General features: G+C 39.0%; 1 protein-coding gene across 2 annotated transcripts; it reads left to right on the top strand.

Moving 5' to 3' along the window:
* Window positions 1–5,419: 5,419 nt before the first annotated feature.
* Window positions 5,420–17,946, top strand: LOC311498045 (P2X purinoceptor 5-like). 2 transcript variants are annotated; one of them, XM_084558480.1, is made up of 13 exons: window positions 5,420–5,932; window positions 6,353–6,503; window positions 7,334–7,405; window positions 8,841–8,916; window positions 9,346–9,442; window positions 10,928–11,008; window positions 11,109–11,250; window positions 11,970–12,106; window positions 12,278–12,371; window positions 13,039–13,104; window positions 13,207–13,289; window positions 14,743–14,800; window positions 15,854–15,965. In XM_084558480.1, exons 1-12 carry the CDS (start codon window positions 5,802–5,804, stop codon window positions 14,789–14,791), a joined length of 1,179 nt encoding a protein of 392 aa, XP_084414606.1. In that variant the 5' UTR covers window positions 5,420–5,801; the 3' UTR covers window positions 14,792–14,800; window positions 15,854–15,965. The 2 variants fall into 2 exon arrangements, with proteins under 2 accessions (XP_084414606.1, XP_084414605.1); XM_084558479.1 differs by lacking the exon at window positions 14,743–14,800 and having other exon boundaries at window positions 15,854–17,946.
* The last annotated feature ends 245 nt before the right edge of the window (window positions 17,947–18,191 follow it).

Raw genomic sequence — 18,191 nt, 5'->3', positions numbered from 1 at the left:
TAGGTAATACAAAGCATATAAATGTATATTTCACTCCACAAATGTATATAAGAATAAGAATACGAAAAACCTTTATTTGTCCCACAATGGGGAAATTGCAGTTTGCAACAGCATACAGAAAGGGCAGAATAAAAAATAACAAGAGCAAAAAGAGTAGCGTATAAAAGATAAATAATAAAATAGAATAGGATAAAAAAAATGCACAGACTGGTGTCAAACTGGTGTTTAGAAGTTTTTACACCTTGTGGTGTAATAATATTGCACATATATCAGGTGTGTTCGTTGTGGAGCCTAACAGCAGCAGGAAGGAAAGACCTTCTGTATCTTTCCTTCACACATTGAGGGTGAAGCAGCCTGTCACTGAAGCTGCTCCTCAGTCCTGTCAGGTCACCATGCAGGGGGTGGGACTCATTGTCCAGCATGGAGGACAGTTTAGCCAGAACTCTCCTGTCACCCACCTCCCTCACTGAGTCCAAGGGGCAGCCCAGGACAGAGCTGGACTTCCTGATGATCTTATCCAGCTTCTTCCTCTCTCTCTCTGTGATGCCACTGTTCCAGCAGACCACTCCGTACAGGATGGCTGATGCCACTACAGAGTCATAGAAGGCCTTCAGGAGTGCCCCTTTCACTCCAAAAGACCTCAGTCTCCTCAGAAGGTATAGCCTGATCTGTCCCTTCCTATAGAGTGCATCAGGGTGGTGAGACCAGTCCAATTTGGTGTTGAGGTGAACACCAATTAGGACGATAGGCAAACTGTAGTGGATCCATGGAGGGGACCACCTCAGAGAGGAGATGTCCCAGTATCAGTCTCTCCAGTGTCTTCATCAGGTGGGATATTAGGGCCACCAGTCTGTAGCTGCTTAGGTCTTTAGGGTGTGATGTTTTAGGCACCGGTACCTCACACTAGGTCTTCCAAATCTGTGTACCACTCTCAGCTCAAGGCTCAGGTTGAAGACATGCTCCATAACTCCAGACAGTTCATCTGCACAGGACTGAAGGAGCCTTCTTGAGCTCTTTTCTCACCTGGTCTGCTGTGAAGGACAGGGGTGGGAGATGTGTGGCTCCATCTTGGTGTGAAGAGGAGGGCATAAACCAGGTGTCAGCAGGTGAGGGACCGGCAGCATGGGGGGAGGAGTGGGTGCTTGATCAAACCTATTGATATGTAGATTTAGATTGCTGACTCACTGTCGATCCCCCTCAACCTGTGCATGGGGTGTGTTGTAGCCCAAAATGGTTTCCAGGCTTCTCCACACCCCTCTGATGTTCTGCCGCTGCAGCTGCTCCTCCATCTTAGACTTAGACTTAGATAAACTTTATTCATCCACAAGGGAAATTGCTTGGTCACAGTAGCTTAGTTGTACATAAAAAACACTCTTAAGAACCTCAGATAAAAAAAGATTAAATTAAATAAAATAGAAATAAAAAATAAGTAAAATAAAATCTAGTAAGATAAAATAAAAATAGTATAAGCAAAAATGTACAAATTAGCATATTAGCATATGGTACAAATGTACAAGAAATAGAGAAGGAAGAATATAGTAGCTGGCCTGTAGCTGGCCTTTCCCTCCCTGATCTTCCTTCTCAGCTCCTTCTGTACAGTCCTCAGCTCCTACTTATTCCCTGATTTGAAAGCTCTCTTCTTTTCCTTCATCAGAGCTTTAATATCAGGGTTATTTACCTCATAAAATAATATAAATAACATCAAATCTGGACGTTGCACAGGCAAACTGCCCAGGTTCATTGTGTGTCTGTGTATGTGTGACTTTAGAAACACCAAACCACAAAACCAGCATAAACGATAAAGGTTTCAAAGTGGGTCCTGCTTTAAGTTATGATTTAATCTAATAAGTAAAACTAAACACAGCTGTAATTCTGGTTAAATGTTTACTGTTTATATTGATCCACTTTTTCAGCTTTTCTATTGATATTGCTGCCATGATATTGATTTGACCACTTTAGCATTGCGAAAATGGTGCTCAGTGCTGTCCTGGTCCAGTTGCATGCAGATGTACTTTTACAGTGGTTTTACAGCTTGTGCATTTTAAAGGTCAACATGCTTCTTCCACAGCTCAGTCACGTACATCTGCAGTTTTGCTTACTGGTTAAAGGTTTAACATTTCTGGAAGTTTCCTCTAGTGCGGTAACGTCGAGGTGTGATGCTTCTTTACCTACTTTCAGTTTTGGGGGGGGGGACATTCTTCCTGTAGAGACTGTTACTTTCTGTTTCAACACAAAAGGCTCATTTCTTTTAAATCAAATCTTTTTCTTTGCTAACTGGGGTGTTAAAGTGTAAGATGTGTGAATAACCAAGCATGCACAGATTTGAATGCAAATTACAAGAAGCTTTAGATATTCCCTGTTTATAGAATCAGTATCATCCACGGGTATATGTTTTAATAAGATAGATGAAGTTTTTAAATTTAAATAAAAAAAAACTTAAATATGTCCTATAAAAACAGAAGATGGAGGCAAGAGGTAAGAACAGTCATCCATTGACATGTCTGATTAAGTGAACCACCTCTTTGATTCAGAGTGTACAGATAAAAATGCTATACCTGATGATCATCACAAGAAAAATTAGACTATCAAAAAAAAAACAAAAAAAAACACAGTGATGGAACGTTTCTTGAAGACTTACCGCCATCACAACCGTACACTCAATAATTTTTACACTTATTTATAACTACAGTATTTTGATAAATGCTGACACCTGGCATAGATTAGTGACTTTACCCAGTTTGGTTTATTTCATGCAGGTGGCATGACCCTAAGTACTAAAACCAACAAACCAACACAGAAGATTTCATTTAGACATTCAAAAATGCAGGTCAGATTTATTAGTGATGCTTATCCTTAAGTAATACATTGCTGCTGTCTGTTTTAATACACTAATCTGGAAACATTATTGAAACAATATTAATCAGTTCATCATTTAATCTTGCTTAGATATGAAGGACATGAGAATGTGGTAACACATGACTGTTAAAATTGTACTGATTTAATACATTTTTTTTTTATTTTATTTTTTTTTTTCCCCCATTTAGCCTGCCTTAGGTGGTGTCTGTGGCAGTGAAGTTGGTGGCAGTTAGAAAGGAGGTACCCTCGGTCACCAAGACTGTACTGGCCACCAGGGTACCAGATAACTGTCACAGCCGACAGTTATCTGGTACCGCAGCTTTTCGTCCCACTACACCTCCTCCCTAACTGCTGCTTCGCTTGTTTTTATTTCTATCACTGGATTTAAATATAAAATATGATGATGAATAATAACAATGATAAATAATTAGTAACATCTCGATGGGCAGGTTGCTAATCCCAAATACTTCAACCATAGACATTACAATAGGTGGTCGCTGTCTCTTTTAGTCTAATTTATTGTTCTCCTGTATTTTTTTTTTAAGTGTCTACTGGAAGAGGGATGCAGTGGATGTGCAAGTTCTGCACTTTTATCTCTCCAGAACAAGGCCAGCTATTAAAGCATCATAGATTAAAGCATGGTGGCTTCACAAGAACCTCTCCAATACCATGTCTTCATCAGCAGTGTATTTGCACATTCAAATTTGGTAAACCCCATTTAAAAACTAAGTATATGTGGTGCTAAAGCGATATTCTGACCTTTTATCTATCTATCCCCCCCCAGTTGTTCAGCCAAACTCGACCTTTGATGATCTCTTTCTAGACAAGTTTCCGAATGAACAGCATGTTGATTGTTATTGTTGTTGTTTACAGATACTGAAATAAAAAACATGTTTGTAATGCCATTTTATGAATTCTTATTTTTAATTTAGCTAAACTAAGGTATGTTAAGTGCATTTATTTAAAGTACTGCTCTCTTACTTTGGCACAGTATATTAAGTTAATGTGACTTATCTTTATTGAGTTTCGGTCAAGTTGAGTTTACTTAAAGAAATTTAGGAAACCAATTACCTTGGGAAAAGTAAGTAATTTAATTGTGTGAAGTAGTGAGAAATTATTATATTTAAGTGAGCTGTACTTGTTTTTGAACTTAATGTATCTCAGTACAGTTAAATTTGAATCAAGTTGCTGCAATTCAAATACTTTGCGTCACATTAACTTAATATATTCTGCCAAAACAAGTGGACATCACTTGAAATTTGTAATATACTTCACTTGAGGTATCTTAGTGTAATCCACTTCAAACAAGTACAGCTCACTTAAATATAATAATTTCACACTACTTCACACAATAAAATTAGTTTACTTACTTTTACCAAGGTAATCGGTTTCCTAAATGTCTTTAAGTAAACTAAACTTGTTAGAATTTACAGTGTGCCCCAGCTGTCATCGGGTGAGAGGCCGGGTAGATTTACTCAAGTCTCCTATACTATATCTTTATTGTATACCTGTAATTTAGCTTTTTGAACAGCACACCTCACATGATGGTATGCTTGTGAAACCTCTTTTTGATTGTAAATGCATGCATTTTGATACTAGCAGCTGCAACCTGCAGATCTTGCGAAGACTTTCTTGTGTGTTTTTGAAAACTTGTTTTTGTATCAAACAATGTCATGTTGTGCTGAATCTGTTTGGTGGCTAGATCTGGGCCAACTGTTGAGATCTACATCTATTGTTGAGTATTTTCCTCACAGAGGGATGATATATTTCAAATAATTTCAAGATCTTTTTAAATCCATCAGCAGACTCTTAGACATCCACTAACATTTTCTGATGGCAGGTAATTGTTTACACCTTGGCATGAAGACAACATTCACTTCAACAGCAAAGCAAAGAGCTAACCCTAGATGTCGGAGGTTCAAATAAGGCAAGTGCTACCAATTGGTCCCTAAGGAGGTTCTAATCACTGACACCTAGCCTGGAACCTCTAATTCTTTGTGGATTTGAAGGTGAATCAGATGATAAAAAAGACAAAATGTCAGATACACCAATCAGGCATAACATATATTATTATACCTAATATTATGTAGGTCTTGTGCCTCCAAAACAGAATGTTGTTAGTGGGGTCCTTCGAGTCCTATGGGTTGAAGGGAGGGGCCTCTCTGCATCATCCCACAGATACTTGATCACTTTGGGATCTAGTGAATTTGGAGGCCAGGTCAACACTTTGTGCTGTTCTTCATGTTTTTTTGAGTTGTTCCTAAAACGTTTTTGTTTGTGTGCCTGTGTCAGGCTGCATCCTGCTGGGGATGGCTGCTGCCATCAAGGAGTGTCATTGCTATTGCATTGGGGGTGTCTGGTCTGGTCTACGTAGGTGGTACATGTCTAAGTAGCATGGATGTCAGGTCCAAAGGTTTCCCAGCAGAACAATGAACTGTCACAAGATGGTCAATGTTATTTACTTCTCCTGTCAGTGGTCGTAATGTTATGCCTGATCGTTGTATATGTGTCATTTGTTTGAGTCTCACCTTTATTCACAGGCAAACAGGATCAAATACTATTTGCTTGACAAAGTCAACAATTCCCATGGAATGCTGTCATATTTTTGACTGTGCATGCTGACATGTGAGCTTTTTTCACTTAAATTAAATAATCATCAGTGTTGGCCAAATAATTTTCCATTACTCCTGAGAAGAGTGTCTTCTCTCTCTTTTTTATTTCCAATACTGTCGTGACAGCAGGTTTTGCTTGAACAGATCAGGCTGAGCAGAGCTCAGGGGTTGATGACGACCTCTGAGCAGCGACTTGCAAGTTGTGGGAGTGTTTGTTGATTCTTAACTGTGGGGAGCCTCACTGAAACCTTCCTCCGTCTGTGTGTCTGTGCGCGTGTGGCACCATCCCACTCATTACGCACTGACAGCAAACTGTTAACATACAGCTGCAGGATGAGCATCTGGAAGGATCGTTGCTTTGTCTTATTTAACTACAAAACGGAAAAGTACATTGTTGCAGAAAATAAAAGAGTTGGAGTTTTGTACCGACTTATCCAGCTGTCCCTCATGGCCTACCTTATAGGGTAAGTAAAACATTACAAATGATTCATTACCTCATTCTGCATGCTACAAATTGCTACAAATTACTTTGAAAGCAAGTCAACACAGCAAGTCGCAAGTAATCACAATATTACAATAGGATAATATATAGACATATACATATATTTAATGCCTGGCACTAACTAAATATATTCTGTATTTACGTGTTGGAGGCTGATCTGGTTTAAAATGACCTAAACTGAACATTCTTTATATGCCACAAACTGTCATTCTCATCATTTTCTGTTGTTAACTGCTGTGGCTTGTGGTCTTCCGCTCTGTAGCAAAAACCACAACACACGTAGTAGCACACCTGATCTAGTCAGCAATCTTTACTTTCTATATTGCTGTCTTTCACAACAATGTTTTAAGAGTACTTTGTATCTTATGTCTGCTGTGCAAAGGTGGGTTTTCTTGACAAAGAAAGGCTACCAGGAGACAGAAGAGGCCATCCAGAGTTCTGTCATTACTAAAGTGAAAGGAGTCTCACTGACAAACACCACAGAGTCAGGTCTGATGGTGTGGGGACCGGAGGACTACGTAATCCCACCACAGGTGTAAACACTCATATACAGTATATATATACACACATATGTATATATTACAAGGCTTTTGAGACATGTAATAATTCAGGCATCACAGATGAAAACTCATACATGGAAAGTCACATGGTACGCCTGAGCTGAACGTGACACTTTACATTTTTAAAAATACTTATTTGTATCTTAAATGAGAAGATTGAGGCCGGTGTATTTGATGTAAAAATGAAACCACAGCTGGTTAGCATTGTCTAAGGCTGAGAACCTGGGTTTGATGCTGCACACATTCAAGATTCGTGGACAAAATACAAATCTAGCTAGATCAAACAAATAATACGCTGCAAGTCTGTGATATTATGGCCACACCTCAAACAACACACTTCCACCGCTACAGCACATATGGCTAAATCTAGCTGACAGTAACCAAATTGAAAGACTTGTACTCTTGGCTAACACCCAAAAAGTAAACACACTTAAATAATGGGAACAATGGAACAATGAAATCTGTAGCATCCAAAACAACGATCTGAAACAAGCAAATCTGGACTTGTAGACATCTTAGAAGACAATTTGCTACTCAGTGAAGGTTCTCAGTCATCCAGGTTATGGTATTTTGCTACTCATCATCATCTTCAAGAAACTCAGCCCTTGTTTCAGATTGTTTTTTGGATATAATATGATTTGGATGACTGAGATCTGTCACAGATTAAAAGTTTCAAATACGACAGGTCTGCAGATAGGAGCAGTGTCAGGTGAAGTCCTGAGGTTAAAGGGAGGCAGCGTAGGGGCCATCATAACATGAAACTCCTATTAAATAAAAATACACTGTTTTTTGTTTACATATAGGGTGAAGCGGTTCTGTTCATTGTAACCAGCTTCATAGAAACTCCAAACCAGAAGCTGGGATTCTGTGCTGAGGTAAGAATATTTAGAACCACTGACATGTTAGACCTCTGTGGTGATGCTTCTATGAGAAAACTGCAAAAGGCACTCATGCAAGTAACATGAACTGAGCTGAAATAGTAAATAGTAATTTGCTAGTCCTTATTTTTAAATTTGACGAATGAACTCTGCTTACCCTTTCGTGCACCTGCTTTCACTTTCACTATGTATTCCGGCATCTACAAGGAGGTTGATAACAGGATGCAGCACGCTGCTCAGGGAGTTTTGAGGCAAACATGAGTTTGGGAGGAAGTCAGGAGTTGGTTTCGTTACACTGTCGATTTTTTAAAAATTGATGCTTTTCCTGTTTGCCACAGTGAGCGTCTGGAAAACAGTCTAGACCGTTTCAAGGATACAATATGCGCTGTGCAATTCTGTATTTTTAATCAAAAACAAGGAAATCTCAACTTTTCTTTGCTCATATCGCCTTCCTTGATGTGTTGCGATCTCCGTCTACTACAGTGTCAAACATCTCTCTCGACAAATGTGAGCAAGTCATTTTTTAAAATGCCAGGATGGAGAAGACTCAAAAGTGACAAAGCATTTTTGTCCCATTTTAGGTTATTGAGCACATATGGTCACCAAACAGTAAAGCATTTTAGAGACCTCCTAAAGTCACTCTGAAATTTAAAATGTTGAGGATCATTTGACGATCATTTGCCTTGTCAATTATCAGTCTGTAGCTCCGCTCCTGCTTGCTGTAGCAACACATACAAACAGCTCAGTTGGTGGCACAGTGGGTCTTGTCTTCAGTGCTTAGTCACGGCAAAAGACTTTTAACAAAGGCTGACTCACTTTTCTTCTTCCTATGAGTGTTTGTGTGGCCATGACACTTCTCATCATTTCTCTCAGCTACATCTTTTATTTCCAGAGGGCTCCTGGTATGTAAACTCCTGGTTGCCTGCAGCACTGCCAGCAGCCAGGAAGAATGGCCTGTGTGAGCACCGCACAGCCAAAAATATCTGCTCTTGTATACATCTTGGCTCCTACCAGGCCCCTCGCTTCTGACACTTGAGAGAGAGTCTTTCACTGTCATATCTTATGTTGCAGTCAAGTTTGCAAAACAATGTATTCTGTTCCACAAAGAGTGCAGACATGTGTCCATAAACAACTATATACATTTTGATTTCATAATTATGGTGCTGCATCAGTACAGACTAATTCTGACATATTCTGTTATTATTTCTATTTAGGATGTCAGGATTTTGCTTTTGTTTTTATTATAAAAGACTGGATGTAAAATTAGCTTTAATATTAGCCTAGTATCTTCACTGAAGTGTGCAGCAGGTCTTAACATGACTCATCCATGCTCAGGTTCATTTGTCAGCTTGTGAGAAAATGGTCAGGTACAGTGTGTTTTAAGTGTTTCTTAAACTGCTGCCCTCATTTGTCCTATGGCGTTTCTTTCCAGAGCTCCAAAGTGCTGGACGGTCGCTGCAGCAGCGATGCCGACTGTAAAGAGGGAAAGGTCGTAGTGGCTGGGAATGGTAAGAAAAAAAACATGTCCGTGAAGATTCTCAGTTATTCAGGAAGCCGGACTGCCTGATGTTTCTCTACTCATCCAAGCTTATTTTGTTCTAAATGACTAGTGATGGTGGCCTAAATGCTCTGAATAGTCTAAATGAGCTAAATATTCTAAATCACTGGCGATGATGAGAAACTTAAAACCCCACAAATGAATGAAAAACAAATAATCTAATTACAGGCAGGTATCTGGACAACACGGACCTAGGTGATGGAAGTTAGCCTGGATACCAGACTCTCTGACTTCGCAGAGTACTGTAGGGAATGCAAATGAGCGGAAGTACGTAGGCAGGCGGAGCCAGGCTAGTGTGCACCACCCACAGATGGTGAAAACAAAAGTTAAACAAAATGCAGCATATCTGAATCTGTTTTATTGTGCTGCTTTTCTGCAGGAGTCAAGAGTGGCAGATGCTTAAAAAAGGATGAAAACTCCACCGGTAGCTGTGAAATTTACGGCTGGTGTCCCGGTGAAAGAAAATCCAAACCATCGTAAGACTATGGAAAATATTACTATTTCTACCTCTGTACACAGTATATAGGGCCTATTTCCATCAGTAATATGTAAATGGGTTAGCACTAAAACTGAGGTTGCTCTCCAACTTCTGAATGAAATCAGTATTTGAGGTGCAGGCAGGTTGTTCCAGCATCTTGGAGAACCACAGATCCTTTGCTCTCTCTGCTACTGAACAATCAAACTTTCCCAGATGGTATTACAAGATAGAGAAGAATGTAAACATTTAAAGTGCCTATAGGTTTGTGCATACTTCTTCTTTAAAACACGAAATAATCCTTTTGGAAGCACAATTAACTGATAGCAGAATAACAGATAAGAACCCACAGCACCCGAGCATCTGCAATGCAGTTTGGTCACACACTGTCCTCTGGACATTTATATAAGCTTGCATTAATACAAGAAGCCTGATACCAAACCAAAAATATAACATGTGAAAAACAGGTACTTTGAGGGTGTGACCTGCTAAATAAAGCGCTTCCTCACTGCTGTTTGTGGGCTAACCAGCAGAAACACCCCTGTCAGAAGTCATAGCGGCAGAGAACATGTAACAGGGTTGGGTGTTAACTCAGAAGCATTCGTGCAGTCATTTTCTGCAACAGCTTGTGCTCTGAATTGTGCACATTTGTGCTCCAAATGTACCAAAACTTGGGTGGGCATTATGTTCACATTATGGGTTATCTAGTGAAGATTGATGGAAAAGAAAACTGTACATTAAAATACTTTTACACCACAATAATGTGTGTTACGCCCCTCTACCATTGCAGTGCATATCACCTCAAGAGTCACGACGTGCTATGCTTATTGTCTGGAGCTTGAAAAGGACTGAGACCGGGAGGTTCACTTACAGATGTTTGTCATTTGGCATGTAGTCCAGGAATCTCTGGGGTTCAGTCCACTGGAGTTGGCATTTTCTCATATGGTTCAAGGTCCCTTGAAAGCACAGAGCAAAACGTCTTGGACTATAGCCCTAGTTGAACTGGATTAGAATTACCACCCAGGACTGGTAGGCTATTCATTCATCATTCATCATGTTGTTTTGGTTTATCATTAGACCTTGAAGTGGGTCAGGCTGTGCTGTCGTAAATCTGCTGAATCATCTGAAGCAACACTGCTCTCTAGGCCTAATTTAGACAATGGCAGTACATCAGCATCCTGCCTGCTCACATTAAACAGTGGCTTTATAGACAGTTTAATCTAAATGCTATAGTTCACCCAGAGGTCCAAACACAATCCCTGTATGCATGTCTAGTTTTCACCTATTTACTGCAACAAACATTTGATCTCTTGACCTAACCTAGAAATTGACCACTTCATTTTCTTAAACATTCATTCATTCATTCATTCATCTTCTATACCCGCTTGGTCCTGTTAAGGGTCGCGGGGGTCTGCTGGAGCCTATCCCAGCTGTCATCGGGCGAGAGGCAGGGGTTTCTTAAACATTTACTCATATATTTTTCCAGAGGGCCGATGCTGACAAATGCTGAAAACTTCACCATGTACATAAAGAATTTCATCCAATTTCCCAAATTTTCCTTTTCAAAGTAAGTCATCTATTTCAGCATTCAACTGAGAACAGTTATGTACAGTAGGCTGAGCAGTCCACCCCCTTACGTACACTTCTGTGTGTTTCTCAACTCTGAGGTCGAACGTTCTCGAAACAACGAATGACTCCTACCTGAAGAAATGCCGATATGACGAGGAGTGTCACCCCTACTGTCCCATCTTTCGTCTGGGAGACATCACCAGGCGAGCTGGATACAACTTCCAGGACATGGCCACATTTGTTAGTATTACAACGTCCGGCTGCATATTGAGTTAGTGGATGTTGCACAACTTTAAACATTAACCTTTATTGTGGTGCTGAGCTGTACACTCAAACAAATCCCAGAACTGTGATTTGACTGGTACATGCTGTTTTACAAGGCCAAGTTAATTTAGCATCCGGCAATTTAGCATCTTCACACTGCAGCTCTCCACAGAAACAAGGATACTAAAAGGACTATGACGCGTCCACTCAATATTTCAAACTCAGACTGCTATCATTCACTTATAAACATTTCAATTTTTGCACAAAACTGTAAGTCTTGTCTTGAGGAAGATGAGTATGACCTTCTGTACATTTTGGCTGCAGACCAAAGTTTTAGGGCAAACGGGAAAAAATTCTTAAATTTTTTAAACCAGGTTTAAATTACTTTTACAAGGTAACAGGTTGAGGCCAGGAAGTCAACTCAAACTTTGCCCGTCCACAACATTTTTGTGGGGAAAAGCTGGTTTGGAGGGCAACAGCAACGTGCTAGCCAATTGCATACAAGGTATTTTTTTTCTTCATATCGGCTGAAATCTCTGTCTATATGCCACACAATGTTAGTCATATTCTAACAAGAATAAAGTGTGGTGTGAGCCCACATTACAACGTTGAGTGTAACGCTGGCATTGAGTGAATTAGGAAATGTTGAGAAAGTGACACAAACTAGATCATAACAAGTTTTCACTGTTTTTCAGGGCGGCTCCATTGGCATAGTGATACAGTGGGACTGTGACCTCGACAAAGCTGACTCTCACTGCCATCCAGAGTACCACTTCACCCGCCTGGACAAGGGTGTCTCCGACAAGTCCATTGCAGCTGGATTTAACTTTAGGTGAGACTCACTGTAGACACCGCTTTTGTTGTTATGTTGTAAAGACATGCCATTATTTTTATCTCTACCATGAGGTTTTGGAAGAGATCCAAAAGTCATGAACAAATACTTAATGATTTTTCATCCGGTGTATTCTCATGCCTCCATATTTTCCTTTTTTATTTCCAACAGACACACTCGATACTTTAAAAATGCTGAAGGTGAAATCCATCGATCTCTGTATAAAGTCTTTGGAGTCCGGTTTCACGTCATGGTGTATGGAAAGGTATGTTTATTTTTGGGTTGAAAGCTTGAAATGAAGCTCAATGGTGCTGGTTTATCCACAAGAACAACACAAAAGCTTTTGTTAGACAATCATTAAGCAGGAGACATGGTTAAAAAAAAAAAACCTCTGCTGTCAGAAGATTGCAGTATGTACTTTTGCAGGATCTTAACAAATGTCTAAGAAAGATCCAAGAAACCTTTGTGAGACCTTTGCAAGGTTTCCACCACCATGTCCCTTCTGGTGCTCCATAGGCCATATAGTATTGATGTTAGTTGCTAATGAACTCAAGTCATTAGCAGCTAACAGCGAGTGGTTCCTCAGTGTGTGTCTTACGGGCAAGATTGTCTCCTTGCATTATTTAATGGCATCATATTTGATGCCAGTCTCAAAATAAAATTGTCTGGTGCCCCACGGGCTCATGCATTTTTTATATTTCCATGGTGCTTAACTGCCCTTGGAAGTAAACTGATCAATATATAAATCAACAAAAAACTTTTGTGTGATCTTGCAAAAACTTCTCATGATCTTGTGAATGCACATCTTCTTTTGTGATGTCCCTTCTGGGACTCCTCTGAATTTGTCACAGTGATTTGGTAAAACTATTTATTACTCTTATAATAATAATCTATAACATTTTCTCATTTTATGTTTCTACTGTCATTTGTAGGCTGGAAAATTCAGCATTGTCCCAACAGTCATTAATGTTGGTTCAGGTCTGGCTTTGATGGGAGCAGTAAGTACAATCAATAATATATTCATTAAAAATTTAAAAGAACTGCACAGGATGCTTTTTGCATGTTGCCAGCAGAAAATTTGATAAACCTTTACTCAATAGGGAACTTTCTTCTGCGACATGATCCTTCTCTACATAATGAAGGAGAGGGACTCTTACAGGGAGAGGAAGTTTGAAGGACTGAGGTATGAAAAGACAGTTTTCTATGTCTTTATGCACTGATTGGGTTAATTCTCCGTATTGTTTATTTGTTTATTTGTTTATTTAAAAAGGATCCCCATTAGCTGACGCCAAGGCGACAGCTAGTCTTCCTGGGGTCCAGTCAGTAATATTTAATAGAGCACAAACAGGCATTACAATCTCAAGTAATTATAAAATATATAAAAATGAAAAAAACAAATCAAAACAAAAGCAATATACAGTCATGTATCACATAAATCCAACCACACGCAAGTAGGATGATGATATAATTCAGGTATTCATATCAAATACATTCTTAATCTTCTTTTAAAACCAGCCTTTCCCTTAATTTCACCAACCTCACCTGAAAGACTGTTCCAAAACGCAATTGACCTATAAAATACTGACAACTTCATAGAGTCAGACTTAGGCAGTGGTAAAGTAATCAGTCCACTATTCGCCCCTCGAGTGTTATAAGAATGAGTATTTGAGCAGTAAATTATATTATTATAAAAAAATCTAGGAGTCTGGGTATTAATTATTCTATGCAAGTACATTAGTACATTAGCAGATAGTCTGTCCTTGACTCTCAAGCAGCTGAGACGTTCATGCATTTCTGCAACACTAGTTCTTGGAGAACAACTGAGAACTAGTCTTGCAGCCTTGTTTTGAGCCACTTGTAATTTGTTTAAAAGACTGCTAGATGCAGCAGACCATACAACTGAACAGTAATCAAGGTGACATAAAACCAATGAACAAACTACTTGATGAAACAACTGTGAGTTGAGAAACGGAGCACATTTACGCGTTATGGCAACAGCACTGCCCATTTTGGCAACAACTCTGTTGATGTGATCAGACCATGACAATGTGCAATCCAGCCAGAGCCCAAGGAGCTTCACAGTTTTTACTTGCTGTATTGTTTGACCATCTATTTGTAGATTAATTTTAGGATTATTTAGTAATCTGTATTTAGAACCAAATATTATACTTTTTGTTTTTGATATATTAAGGATAAGTTTGTTTTGATCCAGTTGAATAATATGCCAATCTCACAAGACAGAACCTGCTTAAGCTCTGAACATGTGGGGGCTGCATAATAAAGAGTAGAATCATCCGCAAACATAGTCACCCTAGCTTTACTGAGTACATACGGCATATCATTAGTAAAAATTGAAAATAAAAGAGGTCCTAGACAGCTTCCTTGGGGGACTCCACAGTTCAGGGACTTACAGCAAGAAAATGCACCATTAAAATATACTCTCTGTGACCTATCAGACAAGTAGCTCCTAAACCACTGAATTGCACAGGCATTAAAAGCATAACTAGTGAGTTTAGAAATTAAAATGTCATGGTCGATAACATCAAAGGCAGCACTGAAGTCAAGCAATACTGTACCCACTAGCATTGAGTTATCAATTGATGTTAACCAGCTATCTGACATTTGTGTCATTGCAGTGCAGGTGGAATGACCAGACCTATAAGCATGTTGGAACATTGTTGTTAAATCATTATGGTAAAAGTATTCTTTCACTTGCTTACTTACAATCTTTTCCAATAATTTACTCAAAACAGGCAAAATGCTAATAGGCCTCTGATTTTATATCTTTAGGTAGAGGAATGATCTTGCCTTCCTTCCAAAGTTTTGGACACACACCACTAATTAGACATCTGTTGAATATATGACAAATAGGTTTGAAAATCTGTGCAGCAGATAATCTCAACAGCTTACTATCCAAGTTGTCCGTACCAGCTGACCCACCAACAGTCAAAGATCTTAGCATCATTTCCACCTGCCCAACATCAACCTGATGAAATTTAAAATTACACAGCTTATCCTTCATAATGCATTGTTTTATTATCACCGCTGAGTTTGAATCAACAGTAGAATCCATATTCTCTCTAAATTTAGAAACCTTATTAACAAAATAATCATTAAAATAATTGGCAATCTGCATTGGCTTAGTCAAATAAACTCCATTCAATTCGACAAAAGAACTACAGGTTGATTTTTTTCCCATGATTTCATTAAGTACATTCCATATCTTTTTACCATCCTTACCGCTGTCTGAGATTCTCTTTTGATAATATTTTCTCTTTTTTCCTCTATTCATTTTTGTCACATGATTCCTTAGAGTACAATAAAGTTTTCTGTCTACAGGAGAACCAGAAAGCACAGCAACCTTCTTAGCCTCGTCCCTTTTGGACATCAAGCTCTTTAATTCAGTATCAATCCAAAGAGCACTTTGTGCTTTAACTGTAAATTTCTTTAACGGGGCATGATTGTTAACAGTTCTCATAAAAAAATCCATAAATAAATTAAGAGAGGTATCCACATCATCAATAGCACATACTTCATCCCATTGAATGTTGCCCAATTCATTAAGAAAATTCTCCTCATTGAATCTTTTATAAGTTCTTTTCATTATAATTTTGGGACAGGCTCTAGGTAGCTTTGTTTTCCTGGAAAAAGCAACACAGTTATGATCACTGAAGCCTACTGGTATTGTGAAGCTAGTATTCGGTCTTTTTATATACTTAGCCACCTTATTCTCTGTCTGTTCCAAAGAAATAAGAAAGCAGCATCCGAAGACAACTGCAGTGAACATGAGAAGGACACTGGGGAGGACAGACTGACAGCCTGACAGAATTAGTTTTTCCACTGCTTGAGTTTGTAACACGGCCTTGTTGACTGAAGAAACAATATAAAAGTGACATGTGGTAGTACTGTGCAACTGACACTGTACAGGTGTGGAGGCTTGTGGAACTTCTAGGCGTAGTCATAAAATGTGTGCGTGTTTCAGCACCATTGTCTTATATCATTTGCATGCAGTCCGCTTTTACCAAAGCTTAAAAGCTGAAAATACATTTTTGTCTAATTAATTTATAATATGTAAACATTTTTTTTTTTTTTTAAGTGGAAATTATTGCTGAAAATGAACGTGATTTCAGAGCAGTGTGACGCTTATCATCAGGGTTGTGTAAAGGCACATTAAATTCAAAGAAAACCAGAGCAGCAAGGTTATTTGTACTTGGTTTTCAGTGACGCAGAACAGAATATACCTCATATATACATCAAGCACTAAGCTCCAACTTTCCTCTAAAATACTTTTTTCAGCATTTGTGTGATTTTTATTCTGCTCAGATTTTGTTTTGGATAAAGTTTTATTTATTTTTTCTTAAAAAAAAAAGAAAGTTCTTGTGGCAACATAAGCAAATGTTGTAATAAAATTTTTAATAAGAAACGTGATGTGTTGCTGTATGTATCATTACTTTATCGTGCAATAGTTAACAGCAGTTTTAACAACTAAAGCTGACTCCATATACAGCAAAGCACTGGACCTACATGTAAAACCGGCTCAGACTCAGAGAAGCCTTGGGCTGTCCACGTGTGCAGCAGAAGAATTGCTGCATGACAACTTGTTTATTGGCACGTCTTCAGCGTGACTTCAGCAGCTCGTGTTTATAACCTGTGTAAATGATGCAGCACAATGACAAAGGGTTGTTGAGATGAACTCTTGACTCTGTGTTGCTCAGACAGTTTTATCGTAAGGGGGACGTCAGTGCGGCAAACTGACAACACTTACTTTTAAGAGATACTCAAATGAGTTTTATTTCTCACAAAGAGTAATCCAGGTCTCGAATGATCTGTTCCCCAATTTTCTTTAACAAAGAACAAGATTCAGTCACGTTTGTGAAATCGGTAAATTTTATTATTTGGGTAAAAGGAAGTCATGTAGACACCACATTACACAAACCTGGTTATAATAGGAAACATACCATATCTCTGGCTGCACTTGTGACCTTGACAGACAGTGCAGTGCTTTCTTCTTTTACTTTTACTTTTGACAGGATGTTTTCTTAAGCATTTTTTTAAGGTTACAGCACTGGAAAATTACATAGGATAAATGTAAAGCTTGAACATGGAGTGATTTGTTTTCACGTGTGCCATTGTAGCTTCTTAGTAAACTTACAGCGACACTGTTAAAATCACAGCTGGCACCAAAAGAACTTTAAAGTGTATTAGAAGCAAACTAATATTTCCACCTTTAAACTGCACTGTACATAATCTTATTTCTTAGTTACATAAATAAAGCACGTGATTCTCTTGTTTCATTCATTACTGATCTGAGAGGTTGTGGAGTGGCCCCAGGCAAACCACCTTCTCCTGAATGTGGACAAGACCAAAGAGCTGGTCAATGACCTCAGGAGAAAGAGGACACCAGCGGAGCCCATCACCATCCAGGGTCTGGAGGTGGAAGCGGTAGACCAATATAAATACCTGGGAGTCCACATGAACAGCGACTGGACTAGAGGGACAACAGCAATGCTGTATACAAGAAGGGCCTGAGTAGACTCTACTTCCTGAGGAAGCTCAGGTCTTTCTACCAGACTTGTTGCAAGCGAGTCTACTTTGCTGTGGTTTGTGGGGGGAGCAACACCAGCAAAAGGGACATAAGTGGGATCAACAAATGAATCCGAAAGGCTGGTCATGTTATTGGTGAGGAGTTGATCCAGCTCCGCTCCCACAGTGAACGGTACAGGACTTCTTTCATACCATTCTCAGTCCAGCTGTACAACAACTCAACTTTCTGTAACAGATAACTCCATGTTATTCATGGTAATGGACACTGTTGTACCTTACTATCATTCCTAAATATTATATAGTGTTCCTTCATTTTTTGGTTATACTATTTTAATTTTATTTTATTTTAGCCAATCTTTCTTTTTACTTGTGGTTTTTACGAGTGTTTATTTATTTATTTATTTATTTATTTCAATGTGCAACTAAGCAATTTCTCTGGTGGATCAATAAAGTCTCATGACAACATCCTGCGTTTATCCACTGTTGCCAGCAGATGGCGCTGAAGGTCGACTGAATGCTGTGGTCGCCTACAGAAACTGCA

This window comes from Chelon labrosus (assembly GCF_963514085.1).
Source record: "Chelon labrosus genome assembly, chromosome: 13".
Taxonomy (NCBI): domain Eukaryota; kingdom Metazoa; phylum Chordata; class Actinopteri; order Mugiliformes; family Mugilidae; genus Chelon; species Chelon labrosus.
Note: the sequence above shows the minus strand (reverse complement) of the source record. Positions and strands in the feature narration are given on the sequence as shown.